The 21,130-nt window shown below is 42.0% G+C and overlaps 1 protein-coding gene across 2 annotated transcripts in view; it reads right to left on the reverse strand.

Moving 5' to 3' along the window:
• Nucleotides 1-4,255: 4,255 nt before the first annotated feature.
• CEP95 (centrosomal protein 95) overlaps nucleotides 4,256-21,130 on the reverse strand; it is a 49,680-nt gene continuing 32,805 nt past the window's right edge. The window contains exons 15-22 of one of the 2 annotated variants that reach the window (XM_089476903.1): nucleotides 16,497-16,589; nucleotides 12,620-12,770; nucleotides 10,008-10,168; nucleotides 8,642-8,716; nucleotides 6,695-6,847; nucleotides 4,913-5,059; nucleotides 4,761-4,832; nucleotides 4,256-4,679 (exon numbers count right to left, since the gene is read on the reverse strand). In XM_089476903.1, coding sequence (XP_089333029.1) covers nucleotides 4,500-4,679; nucleotides 4,761-4,832; nucleotides 4,913-5,059; nucleotides 6,695-6,847; nucleotides 8,642-8,716; nucleotides 10,008-10,168; nucleotides 12,620-12,770; nucleotides 16,497-16,589 — 1,032 coding nt within the window. In that variant the 3' untranslated portion in view covers nucleotides 4,256-4,499. The remainder of the gene's footprint in view (nucleotides 4,680-4,760; nucleotides 4,833-4,912; nucleotides 5,060-6,694; nucleotides 6,848-8,641; nucleotides 8,717-10,007; nucleotides 10,169-12,619; nucleotides 12,771-16,496; nucleotides 16,590-21,130) is intronic. The other variant, XM_089476913.1, reaches the window with a different exon arrangement.

Here is a 21,130-nt window from a genome sequence, read left to right on the forward strand (position 1 = left end):
AGTCAGGTTCCTTTTCCAGTATTTTCATGAGGATTTCTTCTCTCCTCCATCAGTTAAATTATCTAAATTAAATTAAATTACCTAAACCTATACATACTGTATATATGCCTACTTCTGTTGGTTCATTAATTACCTAGGCAGGTGTATTTCGCTCTTTGTTCCATCCCAGAATGATTTCATGGTAAGTACAACCTCTCATTCTCAGGATGCCATGAAGAGCAACCCACCACAATTGGGATATATCTGAGCCTCCAATACTGGCTAGAACTATAACTTCTATAATGCTACCACTTGCAATGTCATAGATGCTGCATAAGCAGTACTGGCAGCATAGACCTTATTGAATGAGACCAAACTGACTGTGGCCTTGGATTGTTATAGCAGAAGTGAAATACACAATTTAATTAGTCTAGCAATCACAGTCTATGGTGCTTTTTGAGCTAAAGTACATGGATTAAATTAAACAAATAAAGCTTCTATATGTCCGAATTATATAGTTCTTTTAATATAAACTCTTCCTCTCTCCTTATGTCCAAAGTATGCCACTTATGTTCCATTCAAGGCAGGCAGAAAATAGGCAAATAAATTGTTTCTGATACTCTCCCTTTTGGAATGCATTTATGTAAAAATGTTGGAACCAGGATCAATGCTAATCTGTTGTGCATAAATTAGGATTCGTTGACAATGCTGCTAATTCCAAGACTCACCTTGCTGAAATTATTGCCACAAGAAAAGCTACCTTAAATGTAAACATTCTTAATGAGGATTCTATTAGTTTAAAAGGAGAAACAGTAAGTCCATTTAAAACTAAATTTTAAACGTGAAGTCAATGGCTTTCATGGCCATCGACTTCACAAAAGTAGGGAAATGATGTATAGTTCAATAGATTGTAATTGTTTTACCCCTTAAAAACACTTAACATGGGAGTATGCTGACACTGGAACTCCGTCACAACTCATACTTACAGAAAATGCTGGCGCTTGTCTCATCAGGATGTTTGGTCTCAACTCCTTAGATAAAAATTGCAATACATGCTTCACTTTTATACCTTCCACTCTGATTATTTGAAGTACACCCATTCTGAAGTTTTCCATACACACACATACACACACACACACACACACACACACAGTATATACTTGACTATAAGTCAACCTCATGTATAAGCTGAGGGCAAGTTTCAGGGCCAAAAATAAGGATTTTGCTATGATCCATGGATAGGTCGAGGATAAACTTTAGGGGCATATAGCAAAGGATTTAAAGGATGAAGCAAAGCAAAACAATGTCAAAGAACTTACAAAAGTCCAGCAAGCATAACTGTTTGTGCTTACTCTTAAGGCTGGATGGATGAAAGAGTAGAGAGGGTCGGTGCTTCACATATTATACTCCTGCTTTTCACCAGGGGACGATTCCTTCTTTTAACTAAGATTTAAGATACACTACTTACATTGACCCGTGGATAAGTCGACTCAGGTCCATTTTGTGATCTCAATTCTAGACTTATACATGAGTATATACAGTATATCTTCCTTCTGGACACCAAAATAATGTTAATTACCCCAGTGAATAACTCCTCATCCACCATTTTAATTTCATTCTCAAAGATATGGACAATGGTAAATAAAATTATATCTTGCTTCCTATTGGTTGTTGATGCGGTTTTGTATGAACCAAATGAGGACCCCCATTGCAGATCTCAATGACACTACAGACTGTATCTCCTGGTTTTGTTGTTGTCCAGCCTTGCGTCAACCTCACTTCATGGTGACTCCATGCTCCACTGCTCCGTTTAATTCCTGCAAATTCATACCTGTGACATGCTTAAACGAGTTCATCCTTCCTTTCAGTCGACATCCCTCCACCTTTCCTAGCATTATTGTTTTTCCAATGAGTTGTGCTTTCTCATGATGTGACCAAAGCACAACAGCCTCAGTTTAGTCATCTCGGTGTTCAGTGAGATTTTTGGCTTTATCTGTTCTATGACCCATTTGTTTCTTTGCCTTTTTGGCTGCCCATGGAATCCTTAGCACTCTTCCCCAGCACCACATCTCTAACAAATTGATTTTCTTCCAGTCCACTTTCTTAAATGTCCAGTTCTTGCATCCATACATAGGGAATACAATAGCTTGTATGACTCTGTTTGATCCTTTTCTCTGAAAAGGTCAAACAATATATTCTCGTATTTGAGTGTGTTAACAATCTAACTGGTGATAAATGACTCTTTTGGTAACTTATTATAAAACCATAACTTTCCAGAGTCTGCAATGTTAAAGGCATTTCCCTAAATATTTTGAACTTTCAATTTTCTTTCTATAAAATATCATATAGATAGGAGTATAGATGAACTCCTATCTGAGATGCCTGATGAAAGGAATCAGTATATTCATAAATACTTTTGGTGTTAATGCCAGGACAAACAGCAAAGCTCTGAACTGGTAGTGTTTGTCTCAGTATTGGAATTTCAAATAGTTCCTGTCCAGAGGTGCCATCGGAATATGAAGGTATGCTTCCTTCAGGCGTGTGGTTGCCATGACCCTGATCCGGTGTTTCCAGGGGCGACACAGAGCTGCCCCTTAGGGACCATCTGTCAAGCCCGAGTCTCCTCTTCCCAAGCCTTGCCTACAGTCGGCCCTTCTTATACACAGATTCAAGCATCCATGGTTTGAAAATGTTCTAAAAAAATATAAATTTCAAATATCAAACCTTGATTTTCCATTTTTATAAGAGACACCATTTTGCTATGTCATTATATTTAATGGGACTTGAGCATCCACGGATTTTGGAACCAAACCCCAGCGTATAACAAGGGTCCACTGTACCTGGTCTTCTAAACTCTTAAACAAGTACTGTTTGTGTACTTTATAGTTCACTGTCTTCCATTTCTTCTTCCACCTTAAAAAGAAGAATAATTTCTAAAAGGTCTCCTCTCCAGCCTTTCCTTTATAATATCGTCATCACTTTATTTCTCCTTCCTTTGTACCAACACCCTGTCCGACATCTGATTTCCAAAGAACAGTTCTCCCTTAAGAGGAACAAAGGCCAAATTGTTTCTGGACTTCTAGTTCCCCTTTCAATGGTGTACCCACCGAGACATCACTACTGTCACTGCATTCATATTTCATGTTGCAAAAGCTGTGGAATCACAACCTGCATCCACTACATTTTTAGCACTTTCTTTATCCAAAGTGTTGTGCAAAGCTTGAACACTTAAATGCCAAGTCTCCAAAATCTTTTGTATCTACATCACAATTACCCAAGGAAACATTGATGCTGCTACTGAAGATCTTACAGTTAATACATGAGCCTTCCTCAGAGCTGTGTTTGCTCTTCTCATCAGCTGCTTTAAGGACTGTATACCCTTCATGTGGGATAATGGCCCTGGAAATAAGAGCTGCAATTGGCCCATCTACAATGGGACTGACACTTGCAGGTCCCGGGGGCTTACAAACATGGTAGAAATGCCCTCCACATCCTCTAGAGGTCATTTTGGAGCATGCAGCCCACACTTTGTCCTCCCCTGGTTTAAAGCATGGAAGAGGGATTCAAACCATGGTTAACTTAAAATATACATTTTGGGACATGTCAGGATCTCAGTTCACCCTTTCCGACAAGCTGCTGTAATATAAAGGCTAAGAATGGTTTTAAGCCTTTCTTTTCTGTGAAAAAAAATCTTCTAGAATTAGAACCACACACACTGACAAGGCAGCTGAGTGGTAAAAGCAATCTTTCATCTTTCAGGGGTGTTTTCTTAGACAGATCAAGGATGAAATTTCTCTTTAACTTTTTACTTAGCAACAACATGCCTGTCTTTCCCTGAGCAAAGTTTGGCACAGTTATTAAGATCAGAACAGAATTCCTCCATGAGTTAGAATTTCCATAATTAGATCCTATTGGTTTGTGGCCCTTGATTATTCCAGCATCTGTACTACTGAGAGCTTTGCAGTAGGTGGCATCCAGTGCCTTCATGTGCACTGCCCCAGGTGCATAACAGTAGTCATAGGCCTAATGGCCACAGCCCATTCCTTTGGCTAGTTTGTGTTCAGGAGCCCCACAGCTGCAAACCAGAGAGGAAGCAAGAAAATGAATGGGGGGAAAAACTCCTCAGAAGCCATTCTGACTTATGTTTTACCTTAATGGATTTTTGCCTATACAAACCCACTCTAGATTTTGTACACTCCTGGTAGCTCAAGTATAGCTAAAGTAACTTGAATGTACAAGTAAGCTTAGAAGACACCTTCCAACAGCTTCATTTTGATAAGCGTCCACATAATCTTTATTTTAAAAATCTGTAAAAATAAAAAATCTTCTGAGAAGTGTCTGTTCAATATTTTCTTGCCATTATAAATAAGCTTAATTTTGGATTTAGGACAGCAAATCTCAGGTGGCAAAACAAACTGCTAACTTCACACTTCTAGTTCTGATCCCCTGTATGTTTTCTTAAGAAGTCTCTTTGCCAGAAACAAATCACACAAGTATTTGTAAGAGAGACCTGCCAAGAGTTAAAGGAATTGATAGTTTTTGCTATATTGAAAGGAAGCCACCAGGAGTCTGGATTTCAGACGATCTGCTTCCAGTTCTCGGAAAAATGAATCGTCATCATTCTGTGTGATCATATCCTGCAGCTCTTTAATCTCTTTCTCCATCTTTGACCTCAGCTCACGTTTCACTTTGTTTAATGTCTGAAAGAGAACATTTAAAATTAAGTCAAGAAGTTGGTCAGTTCATCAACAGACCTGAAAGTCCAAGGCAATAAGGCTTACATTTGCATGTGCTTTCTCTCTGGTTTGGATTTCTTGACGTTCTTCTGAAACTGCTTCTGCCAGCATTGAAAACTAAGCACAATACAAAAGAAGATTAATGATGTGTAGGCAAACAGTTTTCCTATGGGACAGGAAGCAGGGGGAAAGCCTACCTGATCCTTATAGTAGTTCTCCATTGACTCTAATTCATCCTGATGCTGTTTTCTTTGCTCAGCACGCTTTTCCTTGGCATATGATCTTAATTCATACAGTCTTTGTTTCTGAATTTCCAAGCCCTCTTCAAATAAGCTTTTAAATATCTGCCAAATAATAATAATAATAATAATAATAATAATGACATCCATAAGGATAGCTCTGTCAAGAAACCCAGCATACACAGTTTTTGATCTGGGCAGAAGTTAGTTGTTAAATAATGATTCCAGCACTTCTCTTTCTTTGGATAAAGGATCCCAAAATTAAGTTTGTGACATGATGTCTTTTCTGGAACAGTCATGTACCTATGGCCACCATCCATTAGGCTACATAGTAAAAGGTAACTAGTTATAACAAGAAAGCTTAACTGATTTAAAGCACAAGTCTGCCAATTACCTTTCCCACTAATCGCCAGAAAAAGAAATCAAACACGGGTTTAATATGTACATGTATATGTGTGTGTATTCTCACACACACACACACACAACCTGTTTGTTTGTCTGCCGGTCTGTCTGTCTACACACACACAAGCTCTCCACCTCCAACTGCTGTCAACCCTGTTCCTAACTCATGTAACTACTGTAGATGTTCCCTGGCTTCTAGTGATCTTTCCTTGGGATTTCTTCCTTCACTCAGACCTGAAACATTCCAACATTCGAGGACCGCTGTTCTGAGAGGGAACGCCCAGGAAGACTGAAGTGTTCTGCAACTTTTTTTGTATATTCCCCTTCCTAATTTCTGATTTATGTCCATTTATCCTCTGGTGCAGGGACTGGCCTGTTTGCCCAATGTAGAGTGCTGAAGGGAATTGCTGAGATAGTATTGCATAAATCACACTGAAGGATGAGCAAGTGAAAGTCCCTCTAATATTGTAGGTGATGTCATTAGGTCCTGTGATAACATTTCCTGAACAAATGTATTCCTTGAACAAAAGAACTGCCAAGGAAGATTGGAAGGAAAAATATCAGAATTGGAATGTATCCATAGACTACAATCCATCAGCAGTGGGTTGAACAGATATAACAGTTTCCTGCACACTACACACATTTCAACACTATCTAACCCCCCATCCTCATGAGGGCCCCCTTGACCAGTTCATCACATCTCCTCTGGTTCCCGCACTACATTCCAATACTCATTCATATGGTTACCTACTCTCCTTGGCTTTAGGCAACATCCTTCTTCCTGTCTTTGTCCTCCAATGACTATTGCTAAAACTGAACCAGTCACCTCATTTCTCATTTCTATTGACATTCTCACACACCACCAGCTTATATAGGGTTGTCTCTGGACTCTCCACTCCACCTCATGCATCTGAGAAAGTAGGTTCAAGTCTACAAAAGGTCATTCTACCAGCTTCTTTCCTTTGGTTAGTCTCAAAGATGCTACAAGAGCCTTTTGCATACTGATTTTCCATACTAACACGGTTATGTCTTTGAATAATTTTTTAAACATATTAACCATTTGTTTCATATTGTTATGTTTAAATATATTTGCTATTACCAAAACCTCAATAAAGACATCTTTTTGAGATACTAAATGTAGTGCAGAATCCTAATACACTTAAGTTTACAGAACACAGAACACTGTCCCCCACAGTTTAAAGAATAACTGTTTCCTAATCTGAACATTAGTCTGGAAAGTACCGTGTCATCATTTGTTATAAAATTCTCCACTTTTAAGTCTCAACACAACACCAGAGAAAAGTTTAGACTTCATTCATAGCAAAGCCTACTACTTACACGTTCCTCACGTGTCCTGGACCTCATCATTTTGGCCCGCAACTGAACTCTATAATCCTGGTAATACTTTTTGGCTCTTGCAATTTGCTGCCGTCTCTCCCTCATTTTATTCTGAGTATATTTCTGCCGATGAATGCGCTGCTTAAATTCTTGCTAACAGTAAAAATAAAAACAGAAAAATTACTTTACTTTCTCTTAGCAGGTAGAAGCACATATCTTAGTTCTCTGGAATGGTTTAACAGTAACTACTATCCACTGGGATTTGGTTTCAGGACTCCCTGTGGATACCAAAAACTGTGGATGCTCCAGTCCCATTAGATATAGTGGTGTAGTAAAATGGTGTCCCTTAAATAAAATGACAAAAATCAAGGTTTGCTTTTGGGAATATACATATATACATAGTATTTTCAATCTATGGATGGTTGAAACCACGGATAAGGAATCTGTGGCTATAGAAGGCCAACTGTACTTGAAACATGTAGACCAACATCCTGCACTAGGAGACATATCCTAAAGTTCTGCCATGCTGGAATTACAAAATATCATCCTCCATTTCTATAGGGCATATCTTCCTCCAGTGGTCACATGCATAGTGGCTGATGGAGAGTGGGTAATGGGTGAGAAGTGCTTAGCTATATTCCTATGGTCAGATACACATCATCATCTCCCAGGACCTCCATAGGTCCCCCAGGAGGAACAAAAAATAACATCTTTATGGTGCATTTGCCTATAGTCCCAGAACCAGGCACTTTTCACCTATCTCCACTCTCTACCAGCCACTAGGAAGAGAACTGACCTCTGCAACCTCCCCCCCAGACATACACAGGTATAAGTTTGACTTACACATGTGTATATGTCACTAACAGGATGCCAGGCATGATGTTTCTTTTCAGAAGTGGAACTGCAGTTAATGACCTCCATAGAGCAAGTGATTTTCCAGAAATTTACATTTCCTGTTTCTCATACCATTATGCTGCAGAAAGATACCACATTAAACATCTATGGGACCTCCCAATTCACCATCCCTGCTACCTAATGTCTCATGTTAAGGGCAAATAGCTGTTCCAGCAAGTCCCACTTCTGCTAAAGCATTTGCTCTAACAAGAGAATGGTATAACTAATCTCTTGGAAGCACAGAATCATGGTATTTCCTCACTCCAACAAAGAAGTGGCAGGATTGCATAAGAGGGAGGGTTGTGATGTGTGTGGTGTGTCATCCTTCTCACTCCTCCATTTTAGGCAAGGAATTTAACCTGCCTCTTGGTGGCCTTCAACACCAGATCTGAAGCGTGTGTGGCGTTAGCGGCCCTACACTGGGCTCGACCAATTGGTCCAAATTGCTCTAGAAAATAATAATAATAATAATAATAATAATAATAATAATAATAATGGTATTCATCAAATTGTAATCTCAAGGAGGCAAGAAAAAGCAAGAGTTTTATCAAGCCCTGGTGGGGTTCCAATCCATGGGTGCCAGTGCACTGCCTGCATCATGGGTCAAGTTTTAGACAGGTCTGCCCTAACTGGCTCCATCGCCTCTGAATTCTCACGATGCAGCACTTGTTTCAGATAACTTCCAGTTTACATGTATTATTGGGCATGCTGTTCTTTTTGCTCCTGTTGCTCTAGAAGTGGCTTTTATATGGTAAAGTGGGCCACCTGCATTTCCTACATGTTAGTCTGCAAGTGTCAGCAGCTACAGCCAACATTACCCACAATGAGAGAGTAAGAACAGAGTAAGAAGTCTGACAACAGCTAGAAAACCACATTATACCTATGTCTGTTGAAGAGAACACATTATATTTTAATGCATCATTCTTATCCCACCCACACCACATGCCCCACATCATGTTAGCATTCTGTTATAATATAATATGCTGCCTTGAGTGAATACAGTCCAAAAAGGCAGCTTTAAAATTTGTTTGGAAATAAGTTGTTCAAACCTACCAGCCTCCTGTTATGAGTCTGCTCTTTCTTGATAAGGTCAACAAGGAGCTCATGTTTCTTCAGTGTTTCTAGTACCTGAAAAAGAAAAAGTACACAGATTCCATGGAAGACCTTTTCCCCTTACACGCCAATCTGTATATTTTCTAGTGTAACATATCGCAAAGAAGTCTTATCCTTGTCAAATCTGGATCTACAACCTCTTGTTGAAATTCTCTAGGCCAACAGTGGCAACCTATAGGAATAATCATTGGAATTCTGTTGATGAAATACAAAACTTGGAGGTCAATGGCTCCTCCTTTTTCCTGCTGCAAAGCTGCAGCTGGATGGAGCCTGGGATCTTCCAGCTACCAACAGCATAACTGATTGGCTGTGGTAATACACCCAAGCATCATCACCTGAGGTTCTACACTAGGAGGTACTGGATCCTTCTGCAATTAAAAGCAGATACAAGATCACACTGATATGTGTCAGTTCAGCAGATTTAGTGGTAATTTACACCACCAGCAATCATACAGAATCTTGTCCCGTGGGACCACTTTTTGGCCCCAGAACTCTCTGAGAATCTAATGGACTGCTGAAAATGGAGGAAACAAAACCATAACTAAATCAAAAGTGGCTAGAAGTCTACTTCTGGTTTTGAAAAAGGTAGGGTTTCTTTTCATGTTAAGTAGTAGATGTCCCTGAAAACCTATACTGCCAGTCTTGAAGAATTTGAAAAAAAGACTAATCACTCCTTTTTAGACAGAAACAGGGGAGTCCAAGTAGCCTGGAGGGATGGAGGACTACAAAGCAGCCTTAGGTGATGTAATTCTGCAGTGCAGATGCAGCTGAAGAGCTCTCCCGTCCCTTCCCCCCTGGGCACTGTTCCCATCACTTTTCCTCTTCAGCCCCACAATGGGATGAGGGTTAAGAACCACCTCCTGGCTGAAAGAAGTTGTGGAACCCTAGCAAGTGGTAAAATTCCTGTACCGCAAAGTAAAGTGAGCAGGTAGATTTTAGAGTCCTTGTTTCCATCATGGCTAAAAGAGAACAATAGGTAGAGGGCCAATTCTACCACTTGCTGTGAGGGGTGGCTGAACTCCATCAGCCTCATATATCACCAAGAAAGCTTATCTTACAAAAAGATGTGTGTATGGTTTCAGTCTGGATGAGGGCTGGAATAGCAACCCATCCCAATTCAGAACACCATTTTGCAGTATTCACAGGGCTGCTGAGAAAACAAGTGGTAGTGATACAAGTAGTAGTGTTTGCTTATGCCAATTCCAGGGCATTCCCAAGGTCTGTGTAGGATTACAACCTTAGCTGATACTGATACACTGTTTCACTCCATTTTTAAGAGTCTGTGGACTTTTGGGATATAACTCACTTCACTTTGAAGTTTCTGTCGGTTTCTGTCAATAGGAGATTTCAGTTGGTCTATCTGTGCAAGCTGCTGCTGCCACATCTTGTTCATAGTTGGGCGGGAAATATGCAGGTGGGGAAAATCTTCCAATAGACGAGGCAAGAGATTATTTTCCTTTACCTTCACTGTGAAAAAAGGCAGGGGTAAGCAGAACAAATCCAAACTGGCACTGCCTCGAGCCCACTCTTCAAAATGTCAGACTATCGTCAAGGGCAAGGGAGGGTTAGACTGACAAGCTTTGGTGCATGGAGGAGGGAATCTGAGCCCTGATGATGGGATCCTCCCCCTGTATGCTCTTGGTAGACATTCAAATATTTTTCTTAAGGATAATTTCTGACATCTAATCAGAGATACGCCACCCAATGCCCAAATGAACGGCAGAATTATTTTTTTAAAATAACAGCTTAATCTGTAGCTTGCATACAGTGAGCAGCTCAGGTATTTGATTCTTCATCTGGCACATTTTTCTTTTTCTCCAATAGCACACAGAGATCTTTCCCATTCCCACCCAGTTCTGGATTTTTTCTTTTTTTCTTTAAGCTATCTCCTGCAGACTATGCATTTAATAATCTACAATCTAATTCCCAACTAGCTTTTGATTAACTTAAATTTTAGTGTTACAGGAAGAGAGAAAGAGAAATTCTTGGCCAAGTAACAAGATAGGAGAAGAAAAAGTGAAGGGGAGAGAGAAACAGGCAATGATTCGAACAGATTTGGAATGCTGATCCCCTGCCTTGATCAGCTGGGATGAGAGAATATCTGAATGGTTGGGGAGTGCTCTTTCAAGCCTCCTCAGAATGTGTTTTTTCTGCTTTTTGGGTTGGATCCAGGTTCACAAGAACAGACTCACTCGGACAGGACTTCACTATTGTCTTCTTGCCATGCCAACCCTCCTGAAGATGCTACACAGAAAGTCAGAAGAACTAGGACAAGTTGTGATATGTCTGCCGGGATCCTCATTTTCAGGAGCAAATGTCTTCCATCCACTGAAGATAAATCTTAGATCCATCCTAATTTTTTTAAGCCAGGCACCTTCAAAAATCCTAGTTCTTTTTCAGGTTGTTGGCTCTGAACATTATGAAGATGCAGAAACCATAGGACAAAAAAGGGACCTCAGTAGTTATGAGTACCAGATCTTACATGTCATTAATATATGGTTGCTAACATTCTGACATATGCTAGCTAACAGCAGCTCTATATGGGCGATAAATGTTGTTGTGTGCCTTCAAATCATTTCTGAATTATGGCAATGTTAAGGCGAACCTATCATGGGGGTTTCTGGGAAATATTCTATAAATTTGTATAGAAATCTGTCCTTCAAATGAGGATTAACAAACCTATGGTCCCTGGGAGGATGTCCTAGGATCCATGGGAAATTCTGGTCTCCTTTTCTGAGTTTGGGAGGGGGAAACCACCTTCATAACCACCAATATCACCAATGGAAGTTTTCACAGCCCTCCAGGCTAAAGATTGACATCCTGAGACTGTTCAGGATACAGCAGGGGAAGTCTTAGATCCATGGGATCCATAGGATAAGCAGATAAATATTTGATTTCATGGCTGCAGGGTTTAGATCAGGAGTGAGGAAAGCCTAGCCCCACAGTGTGGCTTGCAAAGCCCCCAGACTGCCCCCCAACTACTTTTTCCAGGCAATATTCCCCCCTCCACACACATACACACAGGCTTAAACCTCCCAGGGTTTTAAAATTGGGGGAGAAAACCCAAATGGCACAAAAATTACCCCCAAAACAAAACTGGAAGCAATGTGATATCTCGTCTGGTCACACTGGGTGTTCAAGTGCAGCTTGATCAGGTAGTGGGGATGAAAAATGTCCCTCTCTTCCTCTGCAGTTGCCCACCCTGGTTGATGTGATCACATAATATCTACTGCCTTTTACCTATACTAAAAAAATTGACATCTTGAAATGTGAACTTTGTGTAATAATCCAAAACAAAGAACTAGGCACTGATTGCAGGTAGCATAACCTACTACCAAGCCATGCTTGCACTGGGGGCATTCTGGCATTTTTCTCACCAGAAATGAAGAGTATGCAAGGTAAACCTGAGGCTCTTTGTGTACACTCCCTTATGGGGGCAGGGAACATCTTACTCTCTGTAGAAATGCCACAAAATCAGTTGCTTTCTAAGCCAATTAGAGATGTGTGAGAAAAGGTAGCAGGGATACAGATATTGACACAGATGGTCTAGGGCTATCCATGAAGAACATCAAGCTGTGTAAGCTTTGCTGGCATGCTCTGCTTGAGGTTCAGATCTTAATGCAGCAACAGCTGGTGGGGCTGAGCTCAGAAGACTGGGCAAAGCTGAAAGGAATACAGCAAGAGGGGGCTGCCTTCTTTAATGTCATCTGAGGAAGTGCTGAGATGAGATACAGTCAGAGCTAGGCACTTGTGGTTAAGTGGCAGTAAGTGAACTGGCTTCCCTTTCACATAAGGATATTGAAAGAGAAATGCTTTCACTCAAATATATAGTGGCAAAAGATCAGCATTCCTTGCCTCCCACCCATGTTTTCTGAAGGTGCCCAGACTTTTTACCAAGGAACATTTTGCTTTTCTTACACGGAGCTGCTTTCTTTGGCTTTGCAAAGCCTCCCCTTGAAATCCACTGGTTGAGTTTGGGATTCCTAGGCCCACTTTTCTGAGAATAAATCTTTGTTGCTTGTGAGGGTCTTGGAGGTCCTTTTAAGATGCTTTGCTTGTATTTTTGTTCCTAGATGAAAAAACATAGGGAGCATTATTACTCAAGTATGGACACATCCAGAAAACAGACACCAGCCATTAGGAAGGAGATACACATAGACTGAGTGGAATCCTCCAATAGGGCAGAATGAGGATACCCAAGTGACAAGAGCAATTCTGTCCATCAGGATCTAATGATACAACTTTAAGTAGTGGAAATATGTTGTTTAGTCCCAGAAAAAGTAGGCCATTGAATCTACTGTGGAATGGTGAACCAACAGGTAGCTAAATCCCACTGATCCAGTGGCTCTTCAAACAATAGGATTAAGGCCATCGTCTGGTTAATGTGCAGCACTGCATTAAGAACTACAAATATGGCTCTCTGCAGGCCGTGAGCCTTCCCTTCTTCCACATGCCACTAAAAGACATATGATACACATAAGTGTTAGCCTGTATCCATCCATGCACATCCATTGACGCCGGTATTGATGCAGATCCTGTAAGAGAGGCGTCCGAAGCGTCCGTGGCCCCGGTTTTACTGGATCACTTTGAGTTTGTTAGTACCGATGAAGTGGACAAGATCCTTCGAAGCGTTAGGAAGACGACGTGCTCTCTTGATCCCTGTCCCTCATGGTTGGCAGCTCAGGGGGGTGATGTGGTGTTGACTATGTTGCACCGCATCGTTAACACATCTCTAAGAGAGGGTCAGTTTCCATCTAAACTGAAAGTAGCAGTGGTTAAACCCTTGCTTAAGAATCCCTCCTTAGACCCCCTGATACACAACAATTATCGGCCCATCTCGCTGCTACCTTTTTTGGGGAAGGTGATCGAGAGAGCAGTCGCCTTCCAGCTTCAATCGATCTTGGATGATACCGACTTTCTGGACCCATTTCAAACCGGCTTCCGGGCGGGCTATGGAGTTGAGACTGCCATGGTCGCCTTAGTTGATGATCTCCGTCTGGGCATGGACAGGGGAAGCGTGTCCCTGTTAGTGCTTTTGGACATCTCAGCGGCTTTCGATACCATCGATCATGGTATCCTTCTGGGACGCCTGGGGGAGTTGGGTATCGGGGGCACTGCTCTGCAGTGGTTCCGGTCCTACCACTCGGGCAGATCCCAGATGGTGGAGCTGGGGGACTGTCGCTCCGACATGAGGGCCCTTACATCTGGTGTCCCTCAAGGAGCGATTTTGTCCCCTATGCTATTCAACATTTACATGAAACCGCTGGGAGAGATCATCCGGAGACACGGGGCGCGGTGTTATCAGTATGCTGATGACACCCAAATAGTCTTCTCTGTGTCTCCGACTGATGCAGTAACTAAGGATGGCATCTCTCCTCTAGATGCCTGCTTGGCGTCGGTAATGGGCTGGATGAGGGAGAACAAACTCAGTGTGAATCCAGGGAAAACGGAAGTACTGGTGATAGGTTCCCCGGCTCCGGGTGATGAGATTTGTCATCCGGTCCTGAACGGGGTCACGCTCCCCTTGAAGGACTCGGTGCGCAGCTTGGGGGTGCTCCTTGACTCGTCGCTCCAGCTAACACCTCAGGTGGATGCGACGGTCAGGAGTGCTTGCTATCAGCTCCGGCTGATACGCAAGCTGCGCCCTTACCTGGACCGTAGGAACCTTGAAACTGTTGTACATGCTTTAGTAACCTCTCGATTGGATTTCTGCAATGCGCTCTACATGGGGCAACCCTTGTACCAAACCCGGAAGCTGCAAATTGTACAGAATATGGCAGCTAGACTGGTCGCTGGTATTTCCAGGTCGGACCATATAACACCTATTTTAAAAGATCTTCACTGGCTGCCTATTCGCTTCCGAGCTCAATACAAGGTGTTGGTTTTAACCTATAAAGCCCTAAATGGCTTGGGCCCAGGGTACTTGGAGGACCGCCTCTCCCCACATAATCCGCCCCGCACACTTAGATCATCCGGGACAAACCTGTTAGAGGTTCCTAGAGCACATCTTGTAAGGACCTCACAGAGGGCTTTTACCATCGTTGCCCCATCTTCCTGGAATAAGCTCCCCTTAGAGCTTCGCTCTGCCGCCTCATTAGATTCTTTTAAGAAGAATTTAAAAACATACTTATTTAGATTGGCCTTCCCTCTTTAGTTTAATTGATTTTTCTCTGCCCTTGTTTTCTTCCTTTGACTCCGAAATATTTGTGATTGATTGTTTGTACCCTGATATGTGTATTTTTTTGACTCCTGTTCCTATTCTTTGTAGTAATGTTTTAACTTTTATATTGTAATTTAATTTGTATTGTAAATCCTATTGTAACTGTTTTTAACATTTGTAAGCCGCCTTGATCATTTTTTTGGAAAGGCGGGGTATAAATAAAATTTATTATTATTATTATTATTATTATTAATATCTCATTTCTTACTCTTCAAATACTAGTGGTATCAGATCCAAAGATTCAACTGTTTGTCAGTAAGTGCAAAGGTTCTCCCTTCTCTAGGTACACTGACACCCTTGACTAGACAAGGGAGCTTCCAGGATGAATTTTTATGGATGGATGCAGCAGCAGAGAGGGAATTAGTGACTCCTTCTACCTGCTTCAAATAGTGCAGTCTGGCACCACTTTAACTGGTAAGAATGACAAATCCAAACATCTTGTAGCAGGGACAGAGAGAGTGCAGCCCATAGCTCATGTAGCCTTCAGACACCACCCCCCCCAGCACTATTTTTTAAACACACACACACACACAGTTTTCTTCTCTTCTTCCACTTTTCCGCTTGGGGCTTTGGTTAGTCCAAAGTAGAGTAAATCCATAGAATGGTGAGTCAACACATTGGTAAGTCCCATTGATTCAATAGGTCTGTTCTGAGAACTAGCAATAGAATTCTTGTCTCTGTCTCTTATAATCCAGTTTGACTGCCCTGGCTCAGTGCTAGGGGATTCTGGGAACTGTAGTCTTGTGAGACATTCAGCCTTCTCTGTCAACAAGCTCTGGTGCCACAACAAATTATAGTTCCCAGAATTTCACGGCATTGAGCCATGATAGTGTGGTGTCGAACTGGATTGTTTCTGCAATGCAGATGTAGGCCAAGTCTGTTCTTTCAGGCAAAGTCTGCTACTGCCATCACCTTGGAGCAAGTTGCAGCTTTTGAATGGAAATGTTCTCATATTAAAAATCCCATTCCTGATTGCCAAAAGGCCATTATACCCACAGAAATCATGCTTGCTAAGTCTCCAGATATTTTTTTAATGCCACCACTGACCTGGCTGTAAGATCTGGGAGTGAGCTCTCATCACTCCTCTCAAAGAAAGAAAGAAAGAAGGAAGGAAAGAAAGAAAGAAAGAACAGTTCAGAAACTAGCCAGTTTTTGATAGCTAAGAGGTTATAGTTCAGATGAAATGCCCTATATGCTGAAGAATCCAACCTAGAACTTCATTCTCCTGATAAGAAGGGAACATTGGTAATTTGACCGCAAAACAAATGGCACAAGAAGCAAAAGAGATAGTCTGGAGACCTGCTACCAAGCAACAGTTACTAATACTCTAGACTCAAGACAAACTGGCTCTGTGCACTCTGATTATATCAGGGCAAAATGTTACAGCTACATAATAATATAAGTGATCTTGGCATGGCCAGATTTAATTGGATGTTTTTAGTATGTAACTGAAAGGGCAATCAATTGAGAGCATTCTGTCTGAAAGACAGGAAATCCTGGCCTAGAATATCAGGAAAACCAAGAGAGGTACAAGAATGGTATACTCCTATCCATGCTATTTATTTTCCCTCTTACCGTTTCCTTCGCCTTTGCTTTTAGCTTTGCCAGTTCAAATCTTTCACTAGCTTCATAAGCTCTCAGTTCATCATCATAGACTTTAGTCAACAGCTAGAAAGCAAAAAAGCTTGCTTAACATCCATAACAAGTTCATTCAGGCATTCATTCATTACACATAATATGGCAACTTTCAAAGCATCTAACTTAAATAATAATAATAATACAAAAAAAACAAATCAGCATTTTGAAACATCAACAAAAGCCCAAAAGCTTCACAGAAAAATTACATGAAGTTGAAAGATTATATTTTCAAAAGTTCTGGTAAAATAAGAAGGCATCATGAGCAAAAGGAGTGACTAGCTTCAGAAGAGCATTATGCTAGTGATACCACAAGGTCTTCTCTCTGGTAACAACCTGTCTAACCAGAAAGGGCAAGACAATTGGGAATGGGCATCCCAAAATATATCTTTACACAAAACGTAAAAATGTAAAGAAGAAGATGAGCCTTTTGTTACTCAGGTTCCAAACCACACAGGGATTCAAAAATAAACACCAGGACTCTGTGACCAGAAACCTGTTGTTTCAAAACTGATACAGGGAATCTTAGGTAATAGCTGAAATGTAGACTTGTTGATCTTTCTAGGAACTCTCCAAAAGCAGCTCCACAGAAAAAGCATACAGACAATCTAGAATCATAGAATCGTAGAGTTGGAAGAGACCACTAGGGCCATCCAGTCCAACCCCCTGCCATGCAGGAAATCCAAATCAAAGCATCCCTGACAGATGGCCATCCAGCCTCTGTTTAAAGACCTCCAAGGAAGGAGACTCTATCACCTTCCGAGGAAGTGCATTCCACTGTCGAACAGCCCTTACTGTCAGGAAGTTCCTCCTAATGTTCAGGTGGAATCTCTTTTCCTGTAGCTTGCATCCATTGTTCCGGGTCCTGTTCTCTGGAGCAGCAGAAAACAAGCTTGCTCCCTCCTCAATATGACATCCTTTCAAATATTTAAACAGGGCTATCATATCACCTCTTAACCTTCTTTTCTCCAGGCTAAACATCCCCAGCTCCCTAAGTCGTTCCTCATAGGGCATGGTTTCCAGACCCTTCACCATTTTTGTCGCCCTCCTTTGGACACGCTCCAGTTTCTCAATGTCCTTTCTGAATTGTGGCGCCCAGAACTGGACACAATATTCTAGGTGGGGCCTGACTAAAGCAGAATACAGTGGCACTATTACTTCTCTTGATCTTGTTTTCTCTTGATCTAGACACTATACTTCTATTGATGCAGCCTAAAATAGCATTGGCCTTTTTAGCTGCCGCATCACACTGTTCACTCATGTTCAACTTGTGGTCTACTTGGACTCCTAGATCCCTTTCACACGTAGTTTCATTCAGCCAGGTGTCACCCATCCTATATCTGTGCATTTTATTTTTCCGCCCTAAGTGCAATACCTTACATTTCTCTGTGTTGAATTTCATTTTGTTAGCTTTGGCCCAGCTTTCTAGTCTATTCAGGTCATTTTGAATCTTGATCCTGTCCTCTGGGGTATTAGCTATTCCTCCTAATTTGGTGTCATCTGCAAATTTGATAAGTATGCTTCTGTCATCCAGGTCATTGATAAAGATGTTGAATAACACTGGGCCCAGGACAGAGCCCTGTGGGACCCCACTGGTCACTTCTCTCCAGGATGAAAAGGAGCCATTGTTGAGCACCCTTTGGGTTCGGCCGGTCAACCAATTACAGATCCATTTAACAGTTCCTTTGTCTAGCCCACATTTTACAAGCTTGTTTGCAAGAATGTCATGGGAAACCTTGTCAAAGGCCTTACTGAAATCAAGATATACTATATCCACAGCATTCCCTTCATCTACCAAGCTGGTAATTTTGTCAAAGAAAGAGATTAGATTTGTCTGGCATGACTTGTTTCCCTGAAACCCATGTTGACTTTTTGTGATTATGGCATTGCCTTCTAGATGTTCACAGACTCTCTGTTTAATGATCTGCTCCAGAATCTTTCCTAGAACTGATGTCAGACTAACTGGACGATAATTGTTGGGATCCTCTTTTTTCCCCTTTTTGAAGATGGGGACAACGTTTGCCCTCCTCCAGTCTGCTGGGATCTCTCCTGTTCTCCAGGAGTTTTCAAATATGATTGCCAATGGCTCCGATATTACTTTTGCCAGTTCTTTTAATACCCTTGGATGGAGTTCATCTGGTCCCGGAGACTTAAATTCATTTAGATTAACAAGGTGTTCCTCTACTATCTCTTTACTTATTCTGTGCTGAAATTCCCCTATTCTGTCCTCTGCTCCATTATCCTCAGGTTGAGCACCCTTTGCCTTTTCTGAGAAGACTGAGGCAAAGAAGGTGTTGAGTAATTCTGCCTTTTCTCTATCTCCTGTTAGCATTTTGCCATCTTCTTCACGCAGTGGCCCTACCGTTTCCTTCTTCTTCCTCTTGCTGCGGACATATCCAAAAAAGCCCTTTTTATTGTTCTTAACCTCTCTAGCAAGCCTGAGTTCATTCTGCGCTTTGGCTTTTCTGACTTTACCCCTACACATGCCTGCTATTTCTTTGAATTCCTTTTTCGTGATTTCCCCCTCTTTCCATTTCTTATACATGTTCCGTTTCAAACTTAGCTTGGTTGAAAGTTCCTTAGTCATCCATCCTGGTTTCTTGAGACAACTCCCGTTTTTCTTTCTCACTGGAACTGTTTGAAATTGTGCCTTCACTATCTCCCTTTTGAGAAAGTCCCATCCGTCCTGAACTCCTTTATCTTTTAGTATTTCTGACCATGGAATCGCCCTCAATACTTCTCTAAGTTTACTGAAATCCGCTCTCCTAAAGTCTAGGATGCGTGTCTGACTCTGCCTGGCTTCTCCTTTCCACTGTATTACAAACTCCAGGAGAACATGGTCACTTCCACCTAATGATCCCACCACTTGCACCCCATTAACCAAGTCATCCTTGTTGGTTAGGATCAGATCTAAAATAGCTGACCCCCTTGTTGCCTCTTCCACTTTTTGGACCATGAAATTGTCTTCCAGGCAAGTGAGGAATTTGCTAGACCTTGAGGATTTTGTTGAGTTTGACTTCCAGCAAATATCAGGATAGTTGAAGTCGCCCATCACTACTACATCTCTCTTTTCTGACTGTGTGGTCATCTGTTCTAGAAAGATATCATCCAATTCCTCAGTCTGACTTGGGGGTCTGTAGTAGACTCCCACTGTAACACCCTTGTTGTTTCCCTCCCCTTTGATTCTTATCCAGATGCTCTCCACCTGGCTTCCATGATTGATGTCCAGGATCTCTTCACTGGTGTAAATATCTCTGACATATAGTGCTATTCCTCCTCCTTTCCTGTTCGGCCTATTTCTCTTAATAAGGTTATACCCCTCTATTTCCACATTCCAATCATGAGACTCATCCCACCAGGTTTCAGTGATGCCTATTATATCATATTTGCTTTGTTGTACTAGGAGTTCGAGTTCATCTTGCTTATTTCCCATGCTCTGTGCATTAGTGTGGAGACATCGCAGACCATGGTTCCCTTTTACTTGCTGCCTGTGCAAGTTTTTTTGCCTCCCACTGCTGGGTCCTTGCACTGTTTGCCTTGTTTCCTCTATGTCAGTTTGACTATTTTCACCATCCCTTTCGCCTTCCTTAATATTGTCTCCCTTCCCCTCGGAACTCAGTTTAAAGCTCTCCTGATCAAGTTCTTGAGACTGTTGGCAAAAACATTTCTTCCAACTGGCGTGAGATGCAACCCATCCGTTGCAAGAAGTCCCTCCTCATGGAACCGCAGCCCATGATCGAAGAATCCAAATCCTTCTCGGCGGCACCATCTGCGAAGCCAGTTGTTCACATCTGCTATTTTCCTCTCCCTTCCTGGACCATGCCCTTCAACTGGCAGAAGAGACGAGATGACAACCTGTACATCCATTCCTTTCAGCTTCCTACCAAGCTCCTCGTAATCCCTTTTGATGTTATGAATGCTGTGTCTTGCAGTATCATTAGTTCCCACGTGGACCAAAAGGAAGGGGTATTGGTCAGTAGGCTTGACCAGTCTTGTTAGCCTCTCTGTCACATCATGGATCTTTGCACCTGGAAGACAACACACCTCTCGAGACATCTTGTCAGGCCTACAAATCACTGCTTCTGTACCCCTCAGCAAGGAGTCCCCCACTACGACCACACGCCTCCTCCGAGGCTTAGCAGCGACTGTTCCCTCGGGTGGGACTCTCAGGCTCCCCTGCTCTGTCCCAGAAGTCTGTCCATGCTGCTCTTCTTCATCCTCCTTGATAAGGGAAAGAGCTTTGAATCGATTCTCTAGCTGCAAGCTCCCCGAACAATTCCTTCTTGGCTTACTTCTCTTTGTGACATTCCTCCAGCTGTCTGCCTCCTCTGTTTGGCAAGTGACCTCTTCCACCCTAGCATCTTCCTCTGCGTGGTACTCGTCCAAGATGGTTAGTTCTATTGTGTCCAGGAAATCCTCTTGTTCCCTAATATGCTGAAGTGTAGCTACTCTGGACTTCAGCTGCTGCACTTTCTCCTCCAAGAGTGCTACCAACTTGCATTTGGTGCATGTGAAGTTCTCCACTTCTGTAGGCAAGAAGAGAAACATTCCACAAGAGTTGCAGGTGACTGCAG

This window comes from Sceloporus occidentalis, unplaced genomic scaffold, assembly GCF_023333645.1.
Source record: "Sceloporus occidentalis isolate IW3139 unplaced genomic scaffold, rSceOcc1.0.p SCAF_1, whole genome shotgun sequence".
Taxonomy (NCBI): domain Eukaryota; kingdom Metazoa; phylum Chordata; class Lepidosauria; order Squamata; family Phrynosomatidae; genus Sceloporus; species Sceloporus occidentalis.